The sequence below is a fragment of the Gadus macrocephalus genome, chromosome 8 (genome assembly GCF_031168955.1).
Source record: "Gadus macrocephalus chromosome 8, ASM3116895v1".
Classification (NCBI taxonomy): Eukaryota; Metazoa; Chordata; class Actinopteri; order Gadiformes; family Gadidae; genus Gadus; species Gadus macrocephalus.
This window is the reverse complement of record NC_082389.1, coordinates 21,588,775-21,610,080: the sequence shown is the minus strand read 5'-3', so window position 1 is coordinate 21,610,080 and position 21,306 is coordinate 21,588,775. Positions and strand designations below refer to the sequence as shown.

Here is a 21,306-nt window from a genome sequence, read left to right as displayed (position 1 = left end):
TCTGACTTGCGTTAACGCAAGTTTTTATTAATTGTGGTGTGATATTCCTGGGTCGTTTATAGATGTTTTGAAATGCTTTTAGTAATTTACTTGCACTTATATCCGTCAACACAAATGAGTTTGCAGTGGGTTTAATGAGCTATATCCGGCTCTTGCCCATTTAGCTAATACGGTTCTGACTTGCGTTAACGCAAGATAGAACCGTATAAGTGCAAGTAAATTAGTAAAGCATTTCAAAATATCTATAAACGACCCAGGAATAGCACACCATAGTTAAAAAAATAATAATACTGTACAGGGTAATTAGCTCCAAGACCTAGCATGCAAGCTAACAAAACTAAATTAACCTGTAAACAGTGTAAAGCAAGTAGCTGCTGATGAGTTCTAGCTTGCCAGCAACAAAGCAAGCAAGCTATAAGCCATCTATGGCTAAACTATAAGTGGGCAGAATAATAGGCTTAGTGTTCTAGCTGCCATAGGAACTAAACAAGATACAAAATACTTTGTCACGTATAGAAAGCCCAGACCTTACTTCACCCCTGATGGAAAATTACTGTCAAACAAGCTCTGTGCATCCATGGGCGAATTTAAGTGAAGCTTTCCATCACCATGGTCGATACATAGTTGGGCAGGAAAACAAAGGGAGAACTGCACATCTTTCTCCTTCTGACGTCGTCTCACATTGGTGAAAGCAGCCCTCTTCTTAGTGACGCTGTCATTGAAGTCCGGGAAAAGGTAGACCTTTCAATCTTCATGAGTCAGCTGTTTCTTGTTGATAATCCCCCAGCGCCAGGCTCGCTCCTTGTCCTGATAGTAGTGGAACCGAACAAAGACTCTCGGCTTTAGCCATTCGGAGTTCGGGTTTGATGGTTTAGGGCCAATGCGATGAGCTCGGTCCAGAAGTGGTGGTGATTGGAATACACCTGGCCCCAGAGCATCAGCAAAAAATGTAGACATATATGCCACTGGATCAACTCCTGCTTCCCCCTCAGGTATGCCAATGACTCGAAGATTGCAGCGGCGGTTCTTCCATTTTATCAGTTAGCTGCTTGTTAGCAGTGGCAAGATCTTCGACAGCTCTTTCTAGGGACACAACCCTGTAAGAGGTGTTGCTCTAAGTCCCTCAATCGCAGCAGCAATGGGTGTCAGAGCAGCGTCGATCGCCAGTTTAAGTGGATAAGTAATGGCAGAAGTTAGATCAGACATTTCCAATGAAGTTGAGACATTTGATGAACTCTGCAGAAGAGCATGGTCGCTAGCATGGTCAGAGTTCTTAGTAGGAGCAGACATAGCTGCGGCAGTAGTCTTGTTCCAACGCTGCCTCTCCGATGCCATCCCAGTAAAATATAAATCTTTATAGATTATAACACGTTGGTGTAACTATGTGTGAAAAAATATTGAATTTGAAAAATTTGTAGCAACACCCGGGAGATTTCTCCACCTCCGTCTTGCTCTATCACATTCTCAATCAAAAGTCAAATAGTGACCCTTTTTGGTATTATTACATTTTTGTATATTTGTGGATTCCATTCAATTGGCACAGTAACAAGCTGCAAATTAGAAGCAATAATACACACACACTCTTCAGAAAGTCCTTGAACTGGATAGAGCTCATTGGTTAGGAATAAGAGCACAGTGAGTCAGGTTGCCTTACGATGGGGGGTCTAGTACATAGCAGTGTTGCCACAGTGACCTTGAAAAAGTAATCCGATTACTGATTACTAGTTACTCCTTAAAATAGCAACTTAGTAACTTTACTGATTACTTGATTTTAAAAGTAACTAAGTTAGATTATAAGTTACTTTATTAGTCACATTTAGCTGCGACAACATCCCCTGCCACCTCAACAGCACGTTCTAGCGCTCGAGCTGCTCGGACCTCCCCGTGGGTTTAGTTCTCTGGCGATAACGTAAAGGCTCCCACACGCTCTCTCTGCTGCCGTCACTCCAGCGCAACACACACACACACACGCAGCACCGCTAATAACGTCTTTGGAGACTTTTGCTTCACACGCACACACACTCTAACACAAACAGGCAGACAGACCGACCGACACACACACACCACTCCATCGCTCTCAACGCCAATCGGTGATCCGGTAAAAAAATAGTAACGCACAGTGACTTTGATGAGTAACTTTAATCTGATTACTGGTTTGGTAATAGTAACGCGTTAGATTACTCGTTACTGAAAAAAGTGGCCCGAGGCCAGTAACGCGTTACTAAGTAACGCGTTACCGGCATCACTGGTTCATAGTAGGAGTTAATGCATTACATTATATATATAGATACTCTTATAATATTAGCTTCACATAATTTTTCTTGCATAGTGGTGTTTAAACTTAGCTTGTAGACACAGTCTTTAACATCTGCATCCCCTTCAATAAAGCCAGCATCCACTATCCGAGGGCCAACCTTCTTCTCACAAACAGACTTAAGGCACCACCTAGAGGACAAGATGAAGAAATTATCACAGAAATGATCAAATATCACAAATTAATTTCTTTTGAGCGTTTCCCGAAACTCCTATTAACATGAACAAGCGTTCACTGCACTCATGATGTTGAAGCCATTGCACTGATTTGTGGTTTATCTATGTCATATTTATCATATTCACGTGAGTAACTTATAATGAAATACTATTTATCATGTTGACGTGAAATGATTATGATGATGATGATGATGATGATGATGATGATGATGATGATGCATTGATGATGTCAGGGGGTGGTAACTCTATATGTAGACGTCACCTGAGCACAGGTGTTTTTGGCTAAAGAGCGGAAGGGCAAACGATTTTCAACCGCATTACGAGATGAAGCGAGTTTTCTGTTTAAGATTAGTTTAATTTATGTTGCTGTTACGGTTACGTAATAAAGATTGCATTGTGACGCTACGAAAGGATGAATGCACGTTGATTTACTGACCGCTCCTACACATGACGTTCGTAGGATTGTAACTGTCCACTGACATGGTTCTGAAACGGGCTATGTAGGAGGGGGAGACGCAGGAATGTCGCAGGAAAATGGGGTTTAAAAGGGTTAAAATATCTCCCCATCAAGGCCATCAGCAGAGTAGCCTATGAAAATAATAGACTGCAATAATATGAATGCTAAAGATATTAAAACACAATTGATTAGGCCTAGGCCGACTATATCAGTCCTAATCCTGAGCTCACTGTGCATACATTTTTTACGGCACTTCCCCCCCTGAAATAATTCCATGTTACAAAAATCTAAAAATAGCTTGTTCGACAACTACATTTATCTAATGTGCTGATTTCTGAAACATACTTTTTGCAGCAAAGGGAGCCGACTTTATCTGATTCCGCACAAGGTTGCATTGATTGGCGCGCACTCTCTAGTCTATATTTGTAGACATTAAAAATGCAACGTTCCATTCATTCATTATCATTCAAACGCAGAGGCTAGTCATTGACACACGGCTATTGCTGACCCGATTAGGAAAGCTTGGTCTAGATCCTGCCCATATTGTCGGGCAGGATGAAGTAGGCTATAGGTCTTTTTACACTGCCGAGCGGGTTTCAGTCACAGCTTGGCATGCCCGGCGATTTCACCTTCTTATCTCAAGTTTCCTGTGTAATACCGAAGGGGTCAAATCCCCCGTTCGTCACAGCGCGGGCTTTCTTGTTTCACTAGGGAAGGCGGGCTGCGCACGGAGTCTCTGACCTCTATAGAATAATTTGCATTATTGCATACTCCCGAATGTTTTATAATTTTTATGAATGAAGACACCCGCATGCAATAATGAGTTCACGTCTGAGTGTAGACTACAAACGTGATTAACTATGGTCAGGGATGTTCGTTACTGTCAAGACAGGGTCCAATAAATAGTGAACTTCATCACAGCCTCACCAAAGCCCCAACAGTGCTTAATGCAAACAATCGCAACAAGAAACGTCTGCAGAAATTCTCAGTCAACCGCTGGTCTCAGCATGATGCATGTGACATGTCTACAGTAGCCTATGTCTTCTGTCATTGATCAATATGAGGACATTTTAACCACGATGGTTGAATTAAAATCAAAGGGAGACAGCAAGTGCAGCTCGAAAGCGACCCACCACACAAGAGCAATGGAATCATTTGATTTTATTATATGCCTTGTGACGTGGCGTTTGATCGGTACATTTCGGCTACGCATGTATTTTTTGAATTTAAATTGCTGCAATAAATTATGTTTTGTTGACTTCAAACATGTCTCTATCTTTGCTGTTTAAATCTAACAGTAGTGGATATATGAGAAATATATCGGCGGTAACCTCTGTTTTTGGTTGCGAAATTGCTCCAGCTGGGCATTCAGTGTGTTTTAATAAAAAACATCCAATACACGGAATGTCCGCTGGTGACGCCACTGAGGCTATAGTAGGCTAGAGATGCTCTTAGCATCCTACGAGTTCCCCTGGAGTCCTCGTTAGCTACGAGCATTTTCACGACGTTCGTTACCAACGATGCTTTCGGGAAACAGTGTGAAAACTGTACGATGCTCGTACGATGCACTTCACGGTCCACTTAGGCAAATTTTCAGGAAACAGGGCCCTGATCTCTGATTGTGTGTGTGTGTGTGTGTGTGTGTGTGTGTGTGTGTGTGTGTGTGTGTGTGTGTGTGTGTGTGTGTGTGTGTGTGTGTGTGTGTGTGTGTGTGTGTGTGTGTGTGTGCGTGGGGGGGGTGTTTTTACAGAGCATGCCAACAGACATGTCCGCCCTCCATGACTTTGAAGAGCAGGACAAGCTGCTGATTCAAATCGATGATGTCATCACCGTCATCGAAGGCAGGTGGGTGAAATCATTGACAACTCAGTGACGGCATGCAGAAGGACTGCATCACGTCATCAGTCGGAGTTTGGTCTTTTTGTAATTTCTCATTATAATTGCAGTATATAACGCCCTATATATATATATATATCATGCCACTGGATCAAAGAGCACAAAGGATTCCATATAACTGAGCTGAGATGCTCTGAGTTCCATCCCTAGTGTCTGCAAACAATCCTTTCAAAATGAGCAAAATAATATAATTTTTTTGAAAAATGTCTGCACTAATAAGCAGCTGTTTCCGTCTGTCTGTCTGTCTGTCTGTCTGTCGGGCTCCCCCCAGGGCGGAGAACTTCTGGTGGCGGGGACAGAACCAGAGGACCCTGAAGCTGGGCCTGTTCCCGAGGCACGTGGTGACGGCGGTGTCCGGCCTGTCGGCCCGGGACATCAGCCGCCCGCTGAAGAACAGCTTCATCCACACCGGCCACGGCGACCACGACCCCCGTCGCGGCTGGGGCTTCCCCGACCGCATCGACGAGTAAGGCCCCACACAAACTGACTTAGAGCCACGCATTGGCCCAGACGACCGGCTGATCAAACGGGCCCACAAGTCCTCTGCTTGTTCCTGGAGGGCTCCACTAGAGGGCCGCCATAGAACTCTCAGCATGTTGAAGCTCTGGATGTAGACCAGTGAACCCTCAGCATGTTGAAGCTCTGGATGTAGACCAGTGAACCCTCAGCATGTTGAAGCTCTGGATGTAGACCAGTGAACCCTCAGCATGTTGAAGCTCTGCATGTAGACCAGTGAATCCTCAGGGTGTTGACCTCTGGATGGAGGATGTAAAGCAGAGGTACTGATGGGCCGGCCACGGTCCGGGGGCAGGACCAGACGTCACTGTGTCCGGACCCGCCCCTTTAACGGAGAAATTATTGAGAAGTATTACATTTTGATGGAACGCTTCTAGTTTTACGGGAGGAGCTTTTCTAGCCATTACGGCCCTGTTTTTGCTACCCAGGAGACTCGGAGACCAATTGTATGCGTTGTAAATCATCTTGCGTGATGCTACGCCAATCAAATCCGTGCATTCCAATAAGCTTTTTGGCGTGAGTCACTGAGTGCGATACCGAATCATACCGGGGAGAGACTGTCATAAAAAGGTTATTTAACAGTATGGACAGACCCTCCCATGTTCATGCAGTTCAAAAGCAGCATGGCTTATATGCTCTGAGACGGTGGCGATCGTACACGTTGGGCTGGTCGGCTCCACATGCTCGGACCCCCATGCAGCACACAGGGAATTCAGTTGAGGTTGTGTGCGTGTGAAAAAAAATGGAGAGCATGTACTGGCACACAGTCACCCAAAGATGGTGTAAGCACATCATTTTAAATGTACAACCATGGCTGGGCATATAAGAGATGGTTTATTTATTATAATGGACCTATTATCTTTTTTGAGACATACTGTTCCCCTCTCCCTCTCTGTCTCTGTCTCTGTCTCTGTCTCTGTCTCTGTCTCTCTCTCTCTCTCTCTCTCTCTCTCTGTCTCTCTCTGTCTGTCTCTGTCTCTCTTTTTCTCTCTCTCTCCCTCTCCATCTCTCTGGTGGTTAAATTCTTCCTCTCTGTCTCTCAGCTTGTATCTTGGTGACCCCATGGATCCTCCTGATACTCTAGGGGTTAATGTTTTCCTCTCTGTCTCTCAGTTTGTATCTTGGTAACCCCATGGATCCTCCTGATACTCTAGGGGTTAATGTTTTCCTCTCTGTCTCTCAGTTTGTATCTTGGTAACCCCATGGATCCTCCTGATACTCTTCAGGGTGTAGAGTTGCCCTCTCCCCGGCCCGCCCAGCTCCCCGGTCGGGCTAAAAGTGAGTAGCAGTCCCCCCACTTCTTTTCACAGCTTACTGGGTATTGAAGATGGTTAATGGTAAAGACGGTTAATTGTACGCAACAAGGTCGAACACAGGCTCACTGTGTGGTCAAAGAAAGAGTAACAAGATGTAGAACAGTGATGAAGTTTCTTCTCAAGTTTAAACCCCTCTCCATAAACATGGGTTTAATCCTTCATGACCCCAGGTAGACCATTGCTTGCTGTCTTTTGTTTTGTTTGTTGTGTTTTGCTTTGTTGCAATATCGTACTTTTCTGTGTTGGACTAATGCGATGTCCTTCTTTTCCCTTTTGCCTCTCTCCCTCTCGTTCTCGCTCTCGCCCTTTTGCTCTGTTTTTCTGTCTGTCCTTCTGTATGTCTCTCTTTCTCTCTCTGTCTCTCTGTCTCTCTCTCTCTCTCTCTCTCGCTCCCTCTCTCTTGTTCTCCGTGTGCATTCTATTCACTGCTGCTGCTGCTGTTCCTCTCTGCCTGGGGCGGGGTGCGCTTGTTTTGCGCAGCGGACCCCCCGCCGCGGCCTCCCCAGCCCACAGGGTTTCCAAGCAGTAAGTGTGGCCTCCCCTGCTCTCTCCCATCACCCCTGCCCTTTCTGTTCTCTGTATATATGTGTATATATATATATATATATATATATATATACACACACACATGTATATACACACGTATATACATACACATCCATATCTCCCTCCCTCTCTGTATCTCCCTCTTCGCCAGCTTCACAGTGCTCACACATCTTGGTTAAACTTGTTGTTCCAGGTTGTCCCCAGATTAGTTTTGTGTCCCAACAGTGTTTGTGTCCTCACTGTGTTGGTTGAAGTCTGTGTGTATTCATGTGTTATGTATGGGATGTATGGCTGCTAGAGGCAGGGTATTATGTATGAATTATGTATCAAACCTCTTTCTCCAGAGCCGTGCTACGACTCCGTCGCCGAGGATGAGGATGCACCGCTGGGACGCACAGGGCGACTGTTGCTACGGAAACCGGCTTCCATCATGGGGCTCAAGCTCAAGCCGGCCGCCTGGGTCTTGGCCACCAGGCACACGTCGGGGGGGCGGGGCTCCGGCCCGGGCCACGCCCCTCACAGCGAGGTGTCGCTCATTGACTTCGGGGAGGAGTTCTCTTCACCTTCCCCTGTCACGGAGATCCCCGTCCCTTCATTGGCCAAGCTGGCGTTGGACGTGGACCACCTGCTGGACCAGACCCCCCCCCAGAGCCCTTCCGGGCCCTTGCTGCGGCTCCTCCACCCCACGCCGTTGGTGGACTGGAACGCCCGACCGCTACCGCCGCCCCCTGAGTACGACCGTGTGGCGCAGGACGAGGACATTGAGGTAGGGATCTGATCAGATCTATTATAGCGTTTACACTTCAATGAAATCATGAATTCATAGCCTTTACACACCAAAATACATGTTAAAAACACTAAAACACTGAGAATACAATTATGAAACAACAAAATGCAATTTGTGCAATAAAATGTATATAAAATGTGTATGTGTATATCTGTATTAAAAATAGCAAATACTGGAAATAAGCAAAGAATACAAACAGAATGATGAACTTCAATAATGCATAAAAATTATAATAAATAGACCATAACTTTGTAAAAGCAATAGTAATGTTATGTTTGCTAAGCAATGTGAGCAAAAGCCAGCTAGGCATTCCTCGATGTTAGTTGTTGGTGTAGTGAGGGGCAGAGAGTTGGCAGAGCCTGATGAAGTCTGCCAGGGTTCATATCAATCATATCCTTTAGCGCCAGAGAACGCTCTCATCTCGAAGGAAATGCTAACGTTGCATGGGCAGACTATGAGACGAGTCCGTGTGACATCATGCTCTCTTGGTTTCCCCAGGTGAGCTCCTTCACCAGCGTGGAGCAGCAGTATGCAGAGCCCCCGAGGGACGGCACTCCTCCCCGTGGGGCGGTGGAGGGGGAGACCCTCTGCCCCCCGGGCCAGAGACCCACCCTGGACAACAGCCTATTCCCTCCCTGCGTCCATGCCCTGCCCCTCCCCCCGCCACCTGCCCCTTCCTCCTCCTCCGTGGCGGCGTCCCTCTTCCAGGAGCTCCAGCAGGAGGTCATGAGGAGGCTCAGCGCCCCCCCCCCGGGAGCAGGGGGAGGAGCCTCTCCCTCCCGGACGCCGCTGGCTTCGTCTCAGGAGCCGGTCAAGACGCACAAGGTGGTGCCGTCGTTCACCGAGGACAGACCCCAGATACCGCCCCGCGTCCCCATCCCCCCGCGGCCGCTGAAGAGGGGCGACTACACGCCCTTCCGCTGGTCGGCTGACCACTCCCTGTCGCCGCCCCCCACCACCGCCTCAGTGGAGGACCTCTCAGGCCCGGAGACCAGGGGCAGACCGCCTCAGATCCCCCCAAGGGATCCTCTGTCCCAGCCCGGCTCCAGGACCCCAAGCCCCATGGGCCTGGGGCTGGGCTCCCCCCACCAAAGAGCCTTCTCAACCAGCCCCGGCACCCAGTCGGCTCCCATCGCCTCCCCCTGCTCCTACCTCACAAGCTCCCTAGGGAAACTCATGCCAACTACACACAGCTTCGCCTCAGACCCCAAGTATACCGCGCCCAAGGTGATCCATGCCCAGCCGTACCCCAAGGACCCGGCCAGTAAGGGTCCCTGCATCCTCCCCATCGTCCGCGACGGCCGCAAGGTCAGCAGCACCCATTACTACCTCCTGCCCGACCGGCCTCCGTACCTCGACCGCTACGACCGCTTCTTCCGGGAGGCCGAGAGTCTGTCCACCCACACCCTCCCTGGCGGTGGGGGTGCGGAGGACAGGCAGACGCGTCAGGCGAACACGGCCACCGTCAGACCCATGGTGGTCAGCAGCCAGACCCTCGTCCAGGGTCTGGGACAGGGCCAAGGTCTTGGCCAGGGTCTGGGCCAGGGCCAAGGTCTGGGCCTGGGCCAGGATCTGGGCCAGGGTCTGGGTCAGGGCCTTGGCCAGGGTCTGGGCCAGGGTCAGGGTCAGGGCCAGGGTCAGGGTCAGGGCCAGCTTGGTGACCTCAAGGCTAACTCCTCCTCCAACAACAACAGCGGCGGGGTCCGGGGTCTGAGGACCTCGTTGAGTCTGCCCAGGGTCTGTTCAGAAGGTTCTGAAGCCCCGGGAGCTCCCGAGGCTGAGATGAGCAGGGCTGAGACGGTCCACATGGTAAGTTCAGCTGCTTCAGGTTTGACGTCATGTATGTATTGATTGAACCCGAGGTAAAGGCAGAAACATTTACCATTCATCGTTGTTATGGATGATATGTTTGACTGTGAATGTGTGTTGACCATCTCTTTGTGCTGCACCTTGTGGTGCTTCACTCAGTCTTCACTCAATCAGTCTTCAAGACATCCACTTGGATCGATGTGAGCGAGGGGAGAGGACAGAGGATCAGAAAGTATAACATTACAGTACAGAGGTGGCTAGAAACCACAGCCATCCATCTCCCATTGGAAATCGCGTCTCAGTGTGGCTACCGCCACTGAGACAATGAACGGCGTTCAATAATGCACTGGATTCCATATTTATAGTTTGCTGTTTGTATGGATGGTGTTTGACAGTTTGCTAGTGAGTATTGAATCAAATGGTAATGGAACAGTAGAGGGCAGCAGAGGGCTGTGTGTGTGTGTGTGTGTGTGTGTGTGTGTGTGTGTGTGTGTGTGTGTGTGTGTGTGTGTGTGTGTGTGTGTGTGTGTGCACTTTCACGGTCGTGCAAATAAACATTAATTGTGTTGGAGAAATTCTGAGAGTGTGTGTGTGCAGGTTGCCTTTTGACTCTCTGGCACATTGACGCATACACAAATTGATGTGTTTTGTAAATGAATTGATTGCCTTTTCCGGTTAATTGAATTCTATACGAACGGGTAAATCACGATTTAAATTGAAAGTTTGTTTACGGGAATAGAAAAAGCTGTGCTCATTAAATAGACCACTGCCATATGGAGAGAACCGTTGAGGAAGGTAAGGTGCTGCAAAGCGTGTCAGAAATACAAAGATATGAACAATGCAATGCCAGGAATCTATAATTCATTGAAAGGGTCACTTTTCTACTACTGTACGAGCTTGCGGTGGTTATTGGAAAGAATGTGATGTAATGCATGCGCTTTTCAGGTTCAATAAAAAAAATGCAAGTGTATTGTAAGAAAACATATTAATGCCCATGGTAGAGTAACAACGACAAAATAACACTCTCCATCTTTGATGGACCTCCACACTTCTGCTGTTCTAATGGCTGATGATCAAAATGTTAAAGTGGAGTTGAATCAAATGACGCCATAAATGTAATACTACCACAGCCCATGTTCAAACAGAATGAACTGTGAATCAACAACATATTGGGAAAAAATCTTAAATTGCAATACTGACAGTTTGGATTTCTTCGAAACACCACCATCGAGTTAGAGGCCGACCTATCCCATTACACCTTTGGTGGACTCCACTCCCACGCCCGCTGACGTGTCTACAGGGGTGCTGGTGAGATGGCTGGTAATGGTTGATCTAGATCCCATCTCCTGGCAAAGTAGGGGCCCTTTCAGTTCAGCCCCAGCCTGAGGCTCCTCTCCTGGAGGACACGTTCAGAGAGGCCTGTGGATTTAATGCCCCCCTATCCACACCCCTTCAGAGAGGACTGTGGATGAAATACCCCCCTTTCCACACCCCTTCAGAGAGGACTGTGGATGAAATACCCCCCTATCCTGGCTCGGTTCACACTAGACTTGACAGGATCTGATGAGCTGCTGTGATAATGGTCAGGTGCTGGACACCACCGTAAACATCCAGTTTAATTGTAGCGCTGTGGTCCAATAACAGAGGGAGATGGTACTGTCCGATTAAAGAATGGCAGCTCTACTAATGTCCCTTCAAATGTACCCAATGCCCTGCTACAGAAACTCATGCTTTGTGGGTGGGTGGGTTTGTGTGCATGTGTTTGTGTGTGTGTGTGTGTGTGTGTGTGTGTGTGTGTGTGTGTGTGTGTGTGTGTGTGTGTGTGTGTGTGTGTGTGTGTGTGTGTGTGTGTGTGTGTGATGGTTAGTGTGAGCGTGTGGAAGTGTATTTGTGTGGATTTTTTTCAGCACTTGGTTTTTTCACTTTTATTCTCCCACAAAATAGTTTCCTAACAAAAGCCTCAACAGAGGACGTAAGACTAAATCAACCGGAATGTTTGTTGACTCAGCAGGGATCGTATAAAGGAGAAAAGGCAGATTGATAGTTGAAAGCATTACAAGATGCCTGAGAGGCTTACTACATTATATTCCATTTTGTGATGAATAAAGATATTTTCACCATAAATGCTTAGAGAAAAGGCACAAAGTGCAGCGTAAAACTTGTTTGCAAATAGTGTTTGACGCACAAAAACCTATGCCACTGTGTGTTTGTTTGTGCGTGTAGGTTTGCATGTTTATGTGTTTGTGTCTGTGTGTCTGCATGTGTGAAAAAAAAAAAAAAAATTAAAAATAAATAAAAATATGTAGATGTGTAGGTGTGCATGTGCATTTCTGTGGATATGTGTGCGTGTGTCTGTGTGGGTGTGTGAGGTTGCGTGTGTAAATGATGTATGCAAGGAAAAAAAATCCAACATTGTCAACACCAGATCAGCATAGGATTCTGGGTTTTTCTGATAACCATGGCAACCTGCTTTGTGTTTCCCAGGTGCAGCAGGCTGTGCACGGAGTGACCGTGGAGGAATGCCAGACGGCCCTCCAGAACCAGGGCTGGAGCGTTCCCCAAGCCGTGCACTATCTCAAGGTACCACAGCTGAGCTACACTGAGGAGGGCGCCGGCATCCCGCACCAGGGGCTACGCCCTATTGTGGGCGTAGCATCAGGGGGTAGGATTAGGAGCTATGCCAACAAAAGGGCTTTGTCTCGGGATTTTGTGAAATGCAGAAATAAAAAGTACAATTTCGTGATGCAAAATGCATGTGAGCGAAATGCTATACAAACATAGAAGTATACAAGTATTCTTAATTTGCAGTGTGCAAACGGTGAGGACAGAGGAAGGAATTCTACTCTGAAGAATATACACAGAATAGATATATTTATATTTAATTTGAATTCTTCTCACATCTACTGAAATGTAGTCCATTGGGATTCCATTCTAAGGACACATTTTTACCTACTCAAACTAACGCTATCAGCACACTATGAAATTATCATTACAGGTTAAGATTAGGGCGTTAATATGTGGAAGCATGTTCCTGATTGGGACTGTGATAGTTTAACACCATCACAGCCCCCAGGATGTGTGTGTGCTCACGCATGTAGCTATGAGGTCTTTCTAGAGATAAAAATAAAATTAGTAACAAAATGCAACCGTTGAGAACTTCTCTGAGATGAGTAAATGTGATGTGACTTTGTGGTTGCCGTGGGCGACATCTGTTAATGCTCGAGCCAAGCACATTTCTCAAACCCTGCTTCAGTATTATGACAGTGAGAGCCTCAGGGCCTCAGCCCTACCATACAGTACACATAGAAAGAACCTTGAAATAGGGACCAGGGTGAGAGATATCCTTATCTCTTATTTAAAAAAAAAACCGTTCATTTTGAATAAATAAGGACATCTCAACATGACATTAATACCAAATTGAACCGAAATTCCAATGATTTGAGAGTTTCAATGGAATACAGATTGAATACCCAGCGGCCCCTCAACACCCGATAGCTCCAGTGAACCTACTGAGACGTGTGTTTAAACGTCTCTGCTATGACATCAGACCTGCTGGAGAAGCCTCCGTGTTGAGGACACAAAGAAACGCTGGGTGGATCCTGGCTGAAGGCCAGCGCCTGGAGACCCGGTCTGCTGCTGAACATCCAGCCCCTAAATCATAGAGGCTCAGTGAGGCTGACAGTGGAGCTGACAGTAGAGCTGACAGTGGAGCTGCTAGTAGAGCTGACAGTGAGGCTGACAGTAGAGCTGACAGTAGAGCTGACAGTGAGGCTGACAGTGAGGCTGACAGTGGAGCTGACAGTAGAGCTGACAGTGGAGCTGACAGTGGAGCTGCTAGTAGAGCTGACAGTGAGGCTGACAGTAGAGCTGACAGTAGAGCTGACAGTGAGGCTGACAGTGAGGCTGACAGTGGAGCTGACAGTAGAGCTGACAGCGAGGCTGACAGTGAGGCTGACAGTGGAGCTGACAGTAGAGCTGACAGTAGAGCTGACAGTAGGGTGCATCAAAAAACACAATTCTTGAATTTTGATATGGCTGGGTGCTATAAGTGTTCCAATATATGTAGAAACAACATATGCAAAATATTTTTCCAGTACATGATGATTTAGGGGGGCCACCACACATCTGTTTTTGTTGGATAAAGTGGTTAACAGTGCTCAATGGTCGCCATGGAGATCTGAGGTAAACAATACTACATCTTAAGAAAACTGAGGTGATCTTTCTGTTTGAGGTGATCTTTCTGTGTTGGGTATGCAATATTACACATTACTATCATATCTGTAGTTGTGTCATTGTGTCATCAAGTTGTATTAATAGGTATTGGCACACACAAGCGTGCCACAAGATGGTAGACTTAGTCAATGCTAACAACAAGCTGCTGAAAATCTCCCTGGCCATGGAGTGAAGACTTGATGTCACATTTCCGTTGTGGCCTTCAAAGGTCGAAAACCTGATTGATAACCCAGAAGACCTAGCTTTCTTGGCCAGCATGAAGACTGTCAGAGTGGCCACATTTGGTGTATTGGACAAAAAGCTGCAGCTCAAGGTGAAGCAGTGAGAGGAGCGTCAAGGTGCCGCTGCAGCCAAACAGCCGGCTGTGTAAAGGAGCTGGAGGAGATGACGGCAATGTCAAGCTTGGAGTCGGAGAGTGATGAGGAGTCAGAGGAGGATACTGACACAGTCTTTCCACCATCTGAGCCATCCCACAAGCATAAGAAGACTGGAACAAACGTCTTAATTCCACCTGACTTCCTTAGCCGACCAAGTGTCGTGTCATTGGCTACAAGGTTGAGGATGTCACCAATGCAACAGGCTGCATTCACACGTGGCCTTGTTGCAGTGTCAGGCGGTGAATGTAGACTCTCTCTGCATCTTACGAAACAGCTCACCGAGCAAGACGCAAAGAGCTGGAGACAATCAGTGAGGAACAGCACAAGCAGTGGACACCAAGTTAACACCGATGCTCAGCAATGTGCGCCAGGTGGAGGAGCGTCTTACAGTGGTTGGAAATGCAGAGCGGCTGAAACTGCTTGGTGTCCCGGCGATAAGAATTAGACCAATGAGGCATGTGGAGTGATCATTGCCCGGTTGACATGCAAGTTGCTGCAGGACTGGTGGTGCGCTGACCAGGTTGGCAACATGGCCTTTGACACCATTACCTCAAACACTGGCCATCTCACAGCAGCCTGCATTGCCATACAGCTCTCACTGGGCCGACCACAGCTTTGGTCTGGGTGCCGGCACCACATTGGTGAGGTCCTCCTGAACCAGGTTTTCACAGACCTGAAGGTGGAGACATCATGCTCGCCAGAGGTTACCTTGTTCACACGTCTCTGACAGAAATGTAACCTATTACCACAAGAATACAGCAGCTACTGGTCCCGCTACATTCCTGGCAACACGAGCAACCACTCCTGGGCAATTTACGTGCTGAACTTGTCAGGTGCGCAAAATAAGTCACTGACCACAAGCGAGGTGACTACCATGAGTTTGTGCAGCTGTGTCTTGTGTATCTGGATGCAGATGGTGAAGAGCAGACTGCAGTGACCTTCCAATAACCGGGAGCGCTCCACAAGGCACGATGGATGGCCAAGCTGCTCTATACACTCAAGCTGGCTTTGATGGAGAAGCACATCGAGTTGCTTCCCCAGGGCACAATCACCACACGCGGTAGCAGGTGCCGAAGATTCGGGCATTTGCCATTTTCATTAGACACATCTATGCAAAGTGGTGGTTGACCTGCGAGAAAGCTGTAGATGCTGCCTGGAATGACCTGACACTCTACCACCACCTGCAGGCATACAAGGCTGTAGATGAGGGCATTGCAGCATCCGCGATCAAGGCGATGGAGAGGCATCGCTGGTACCTAACTGTTGAGATGCTACCCCTGGCTCTCTTCAGCAGAAAGGTGCCCAATGATGACAAGTGTGCACTTGCCAGAGCAATCTTGTAGCACAAGCCCGCTGATCTCCCCATGCACATCCCTGGGCAGCGCTTTGGCACTGGCTTTGTCAAGCCAAAGTTCCCCACCCTCTTGCCAATCACCAGCTTGGCTGACCTCGCCAATAAGGATTGCTGCTTTCGAATGCACCAACTGCACATTAATGCTGCGTTCAATTAAGTGAGGTCAATGTACGTGCAATGAACGTGGTCAATGACTGTGCCAAGTGTGGCGTCAAGCTCACATCCGACTTCGTTGCAGTGGCAAGGGAGGAGCAGCACCTGCATATTGTGCTGCAGGCAGTGGAAAATGACCGCAACCAACAGCAGAACCTCCACCGCTAAAAACGCAAGCTAATCCCTGAATAGGACGGTTACTCTAGGGTGGTGGGTGGGAGGCATATCTGGGGGGAGATGCACTGGCTAGGTTCAGAGTTCAGGTTCCATTTCCTCTCTCTTTCTCCCAGGTGATGTTGCTTAGTGGAGCAGACTCTGGCACAGACTGAGCAATTAAGTTTGAAGTTTAGTTAGTGTCAGCTCTTACCATTAGGTACTGTTAGTTGCCAGTGAGTAAGCCACTAGAGAGGGTTTGTTATTTTAAGTGTGTCAGCATCACCCCTTGTGTTTAACAATATAGTCAATTAAACTTTATGTGTTTGTCCGACATCCATCACTGCTGCACAAAATTCAGGGTAAGGCCACGTGAACATGTCCCATTGAACTCCATTCATTTAGTCTATAAAACAAATTAATGGAGAATCTTGAAAGTTGAATTCTGAGAAATGCCCAAGTTGCCCAAAGGGCAAACAAACAACTTTTACTTTGGTAACCCTATTGAACATGCAACTGTGTAAAAGTTCACTGTACTCAACATTTCCAGGTCAACCTTTAGGCAATTAGAGTAAAAATTGCAAATTTTTTGAAATTTCGCCAAAGTTCATGTGTTAGGTGCCACCCCTAAATCTCAATGGAATTCCTCAAAACTTTGCAAAAGTCACTTTTATGTTAATTGGAACAAAGTGCAATGCCAGCCAAATTGATATTTTGAAATAAAAAAAATTCCATTGAAATTTGATGCACCCTAGCTGACAGTGGAGCTGACAGTGGAGCTGACATTGAGGCTGACAGTGGAGCTGACAGTAGAGCTGAAAGTGAGGCTGACAGTAGAGCTTACAGTGAGGCTGACAGTAGTGCTGACAGTGAGGCTAACAGTAGAGCTGACAGTAGAGCTCACAGTAGAGCTGAAAGTGAGGCTGACAGTAGAGCTTACAGTGAGGCTGACAGTAGAGCTGACAGTGAGGCTGACAGTAGAGTTGACAGTGAGGCTGACAGTAGAGCTGACAGTGAGGCTGACAGTAGAGCTGAAAAGAGGCTGACAGTAGAGCTGACAGTGAGGCTGACAATTCCAGTCTATTTACAAACAGTACGTGCTCTACAAAGTGCCTGATGAAATGGAGTCAAGTCACACAATCGTGTAAAAACACAGTTCATTAATTTTGCTGTACTTCATAGTTTTCCCCCTGCTGTACATCACTAGCCAGCTGTGGCTCTGTGTGAGGCAGGCTGTCTTCAGTCCCTCTCCTCCCCCTCCTCCTCCTCCTCACTGCGAGAGAGAGAGAGAGAGAGAGAGAGAGAGAGAGAGAGAGAGAGAGAGAGAGAGAGAGAGAGAGAGAGAGAGAGAGAGAATTCTGAGAAATGCCCAAGTTGCCCAAAGGGCAGACAAACAACTTTTACTTTGGTAACCCTATTGAACATGCAACTGTGTAAAAGTTCACTGTACTCAACATTTCCAGGTCAACCTTTAGGCAATTAGAGTAAAAATTGCAAATTTTTCGAAATTTCGCCAAAGTTCATGTGTTAGGTGCCACCCCTAAATCTCAATGGAATTCCTCAAAACTTTGCAAAAGTCACTTTTATGTTAATTGGAACAAAGTGCAATGCCAGCCAAATTGATATTTTGAAATAAAAAAAATTCCATTGAAATTTGATGCACCCTAGCTGACAGTGGAGCTGACAGTGGAGCTGACATTGAGGCTGACAGTGGAGCTGACAGTAGAGCTGAAAGTGAGGCTGACAGTAGAGCTTACAGTGAGGCTGACAGTAGTGCTGACAGTGAGGCTAACAGTAGAGCTGACAGTAGAGCTCACAGTAGAGCTGAAAGTGAGGCTGACAGTAGAGCTTACAGTGAGGCTGACAGTAGAGCTGACAGTGAGGCTGACAGTAGAGTTGACAGTGAGGCTGACAGTAGAGCTGACAGTGAGGCTGACAGTAGAGCTGAAAGTGAGGCTGACAGTAGAGCTTACAGTGAGGCTGACAGTAGAGCTGACAGTGAGGCTGACAGTAGAGTTGACAGTGAGGCTGACAGTAGAGCTGACAGTGAGGCTGACAGTAGAGCTGAAAGTGAGGCTGACAGTAGAGCTGACAGTGAGGCTGACAATTCCAGTCTATTTACAAACAGTACGTGCTCTACAAAGTGCCTGATGAAATGGAGTCAAGTCACACAATCGTGTAAAAACACAGTTCATTAATTTTGCTGTACTTCATAGTTTTCCCCCTGCTGTACATCACTAGCCAGCTGTGGCTCTGTGTGAGGCAGGCTGTCTTCAGTCCCTCTCCTCCCCCTCCTCACTGCGAGAGAGAGAGAGAGAGAGAGAGAGAGAGAGAGAGAGAGAGAGAGAGAGAGAGAGAGAGAGAGAGAGAGAGAGAGAGAGAGAGAGAGAGAGAGCAAATGGGCGAGAACGAGAGAGAGCAAAAGGGCGAGAACGAGAGAGAGAGAGGTTTCTCCATCATTGCCCCTCCCTAGAAACATCATCTGTATGTAGAGCCCGAAGTCTCTTCATAACCTTATAGTCTCAGGTCAAACATTGAACTCCCCTTTTCCGAGGGCTATCTCTCAACGCACTGGGTCAATTAAAATGGATCAACTCTCTTTCCAATAGAGATGAGCTATGTGCTTCTCAATCTCCCTCTCTTTATGCATTTGATTTCTCACATTTTGAGCTTTCTTTTCTTTTCTCTTCTCTGTTCCTCTGTCCTCTTCTCTCTCTTTCTCACCCTCAGAGTCGGGAGGTTTGTCCGTGCCCTTCAAAGGGCCTGTGAAAACCTTCAAGGCTGTGATTAAGGAAATTTGTATATATATAATATGGAAAGGAATGTGGTTTCACTCTCCTCTGTGACTCTTCATCTGAAGAGTAATCTCTCCTCTCCTTTCCCACCTCTCTTGTCCTCTCCTCTCTCCCTCCTACCCTGCTCTCCTCTTTCCTTCCCTCCCTCCACCCCCCTCCAACCCTGTTCCTCCCCTGCAGGTGGAGCAGTTGTTCTGCCTGGGTGTGGGGACCAGGGCAGAGTGCCTGAAGCTGCTGGAGGTCTGTGAGTGGAACCTGGAGCTGGCCAGCACCCAGCTGCTGGACAGCTGGGGCTCCACCAGCAGACAGAGGTACTAGGCCTGGGCTAACAGACAGGTTACTAAGGTTATTTAATAACAAAGGTATTTCAGTTAAATTAAGTTAATTTACATTATTTTTGTTACTTGGACTAGACTATTTACCTGACCCATGGTTTGCTAATCTAGAATTTCTAATCTTTTCATAATCTTGAAGCAGTTTCCTATTATCAAGGCCTCTGGATGAGTTCACAGTGTTCAATAATTTAAGATAACTCTTAGTTCTCCTTCGACCTGCCTAATTTTTCTTTCCTGATGATAAACCATGTCAGTATGAATAGGCATAGCAGGACCGATAGAATCCTAAATTAATTTAACCCTTAATTCATATTAGGTAATGAAGTTGTAGGCCCTACTATATAGCAATAGCATAGGGTTAAAGGTTAGGAGTGGTGGGTTAGGATTGTATACTATATTGTAATTCACTACTTACAGTTAGGGTCAACCTAAACCATAATAACCATAATACAATAATGAATAACTTAGTTTACATGAACACCATAACATAGTTTAAATCAACAACTTGCGTGAACATGAACAACATCGGTAAATTATGAGAGACGTTAATTTAACTCTTAATTAACAAAGTTAATGCTTATGACTTATCTAATGTGATTTCTGCTTTAATGTAACATTTTACTCCAAAAATGTTTTCTCAAATAATTTCCTTTAGAAACACTTTAAAGAGTAAAACAGTCAATGAGTTGAGTCCAATGTGTGCTTTTCTTGTCAATTTGCAGGCGGTGATGGATATCTGCTCACTTCCGCTCCTCTAGTAGGATATCAGCTTGTTGCCGTGGACACAGGGTCGGTCTGTGGGCTCCTCCCATGTTTGACCCCGGGATTGAAGCCTTATCATGGGGAGGAATGGACAGAAACTGAGAATCGCCTCAGCCCAATTCAATTTACTCTGCACAAAATGATGAGGACACCTGATAAATAAAAACGCTAACAGAAAGGAAACATCCACAACTGAAAGTCAGATATAAATCATATTCATATTGATGTCTATTCTCGCCCTAGTAATGACCTTTGAGCTGCACTAAGAAGTTTAATATAATATATATATATATATATATATATATATATATATATATATATATATAATGTGTTTTTAAAAAATAAGAAGGAAGAGGGGAAGTGATGGAGGTGATTTCTGATACTGTCTATTGAGTGACGTTGACCACACAAGAAAAGCATCAGCCCCACTTTGCTATAACGTGATCCAGGTTGTTATGGTGATCTCCAAAACGATATTCTCACTGCCAGACTAACACTTTTGACCAACCAGGTCAAAGTACTCATGGTTGATCATAGAGATGCAAGATCTAGGATTTATCCTCCTTCTTAGTTATTTTTATATAATTGTTTTCACCAGCCCACAATAATCTTTCCCACAGTTAGTTCCACTCTCTGTTGTGTTGTGTTCCTTCTTCAAAAGGCCGCCTTTTTGTTTCCTCCAGTAAAGCATCATCAAACAGTACAGTACTGTGCAGAAGGTTCCTTCCTGTATTCTTTTTTTTGCCTCAGAGTCGACACTGACTCCTATACACAGAGTCCTTCAGAGGAAAAAGCCCCCAGGCAGCTAACTTGTTTATTTCTGCGATTCTGCACCCTAAAGCACAGGCCTGATGGATATTAAGCCCCCTTAAAAGCATGACATTGCTGTTTGTCTGCCGTCTTAGCGGAGGAGATGATCCAGTTTGGGGACATCAGCTCTGAGCTGCGGGGGTTTTATTTTATTTTTATAACTTCCTGGTTGTTTTGCCTTCGATACTTTTAGAAAAGAGTCATGAATCATGGAAATAATGACATGCATCTGTCTGTCACAACATCAATGGACCCCTCAACACAGACACAGACACACACACATACACCCCCACACACACATACACCCCCACACACACATACACCCCCACACATACACGCACGCACACAAAGAAACCTAGACATCTCCAAATGAAAAGGTAGTCAAAAGACATTGCGTATCTTTCAGCGTCTGGAGTTGAGCCCGTCCCAGGACCAGAGAAGGCAGAGACCAGTGGTCATGTCTCATTGTAATCTGTTGGCAAACCAGAGAGAGAGAGAGAGATTGTTTTTAAAATGG

At 46.5% G+C, this 21,306-nt stretch overlaps 1 protein-coding gene across 6 annotated transcripts in view; it reads left to right on the top strand.

Annotated features, from left to right (window-relative positions):
- The window catches only part of tnk2b (tyrosine kinase, non-receptor, 2b), a 54,280-nt gene extending 33,175 nt beyond the window's left edge, over positions 1–21,105 (top strand). For 2 of the 6 annotated variants that reach the window (XM_060059901.1, XM_060059904.1), the window contains exons 10-18: positions 4,698–4,792; positions 5,115–5,309; positions 6,543–6,637; positions 7,156–7,200; positions 7,566–7,987; positions 8,507–9,817; positions 12,302–12,397; positions 19,063–19,193; positions 19,940–21,105. In XM_060059901.1, coding sequence (XP_059915884.1) covers positions 4,698–4,792; positions 5,115–5,309; positions 6,543–6,637; positions 7,156–7,200; positions 7,566–7,987; positions 8,507–9,817; positions 12,302–12,397; positions 19,063–19,193; positions 19,940–19,946 — 2,397 coding nt within the window. In that variant the 3' untranslated portion in view covers positions 19,947–21,105. Of the gene's footprint in view, positions 1–4,697; positions 4,793–5,114; positions 5,310–6,542; positions 6,638–7,155; positions 7,201–7,565; positions 7,988–8,506; positions 9,818–12,301; positions 12,398–19,062; positions 19,245–19,939 lie in introns of all 6 variants that reach the window. The other 4 variants (XM_060059906.1, XM_060059907.1, XM_060059905.1 and 1 more) reach the window with 3 other exon arrangements.
- The last annotated feature ends 201 nt before the right edge of the window (positions 21,106–21,306 follow it).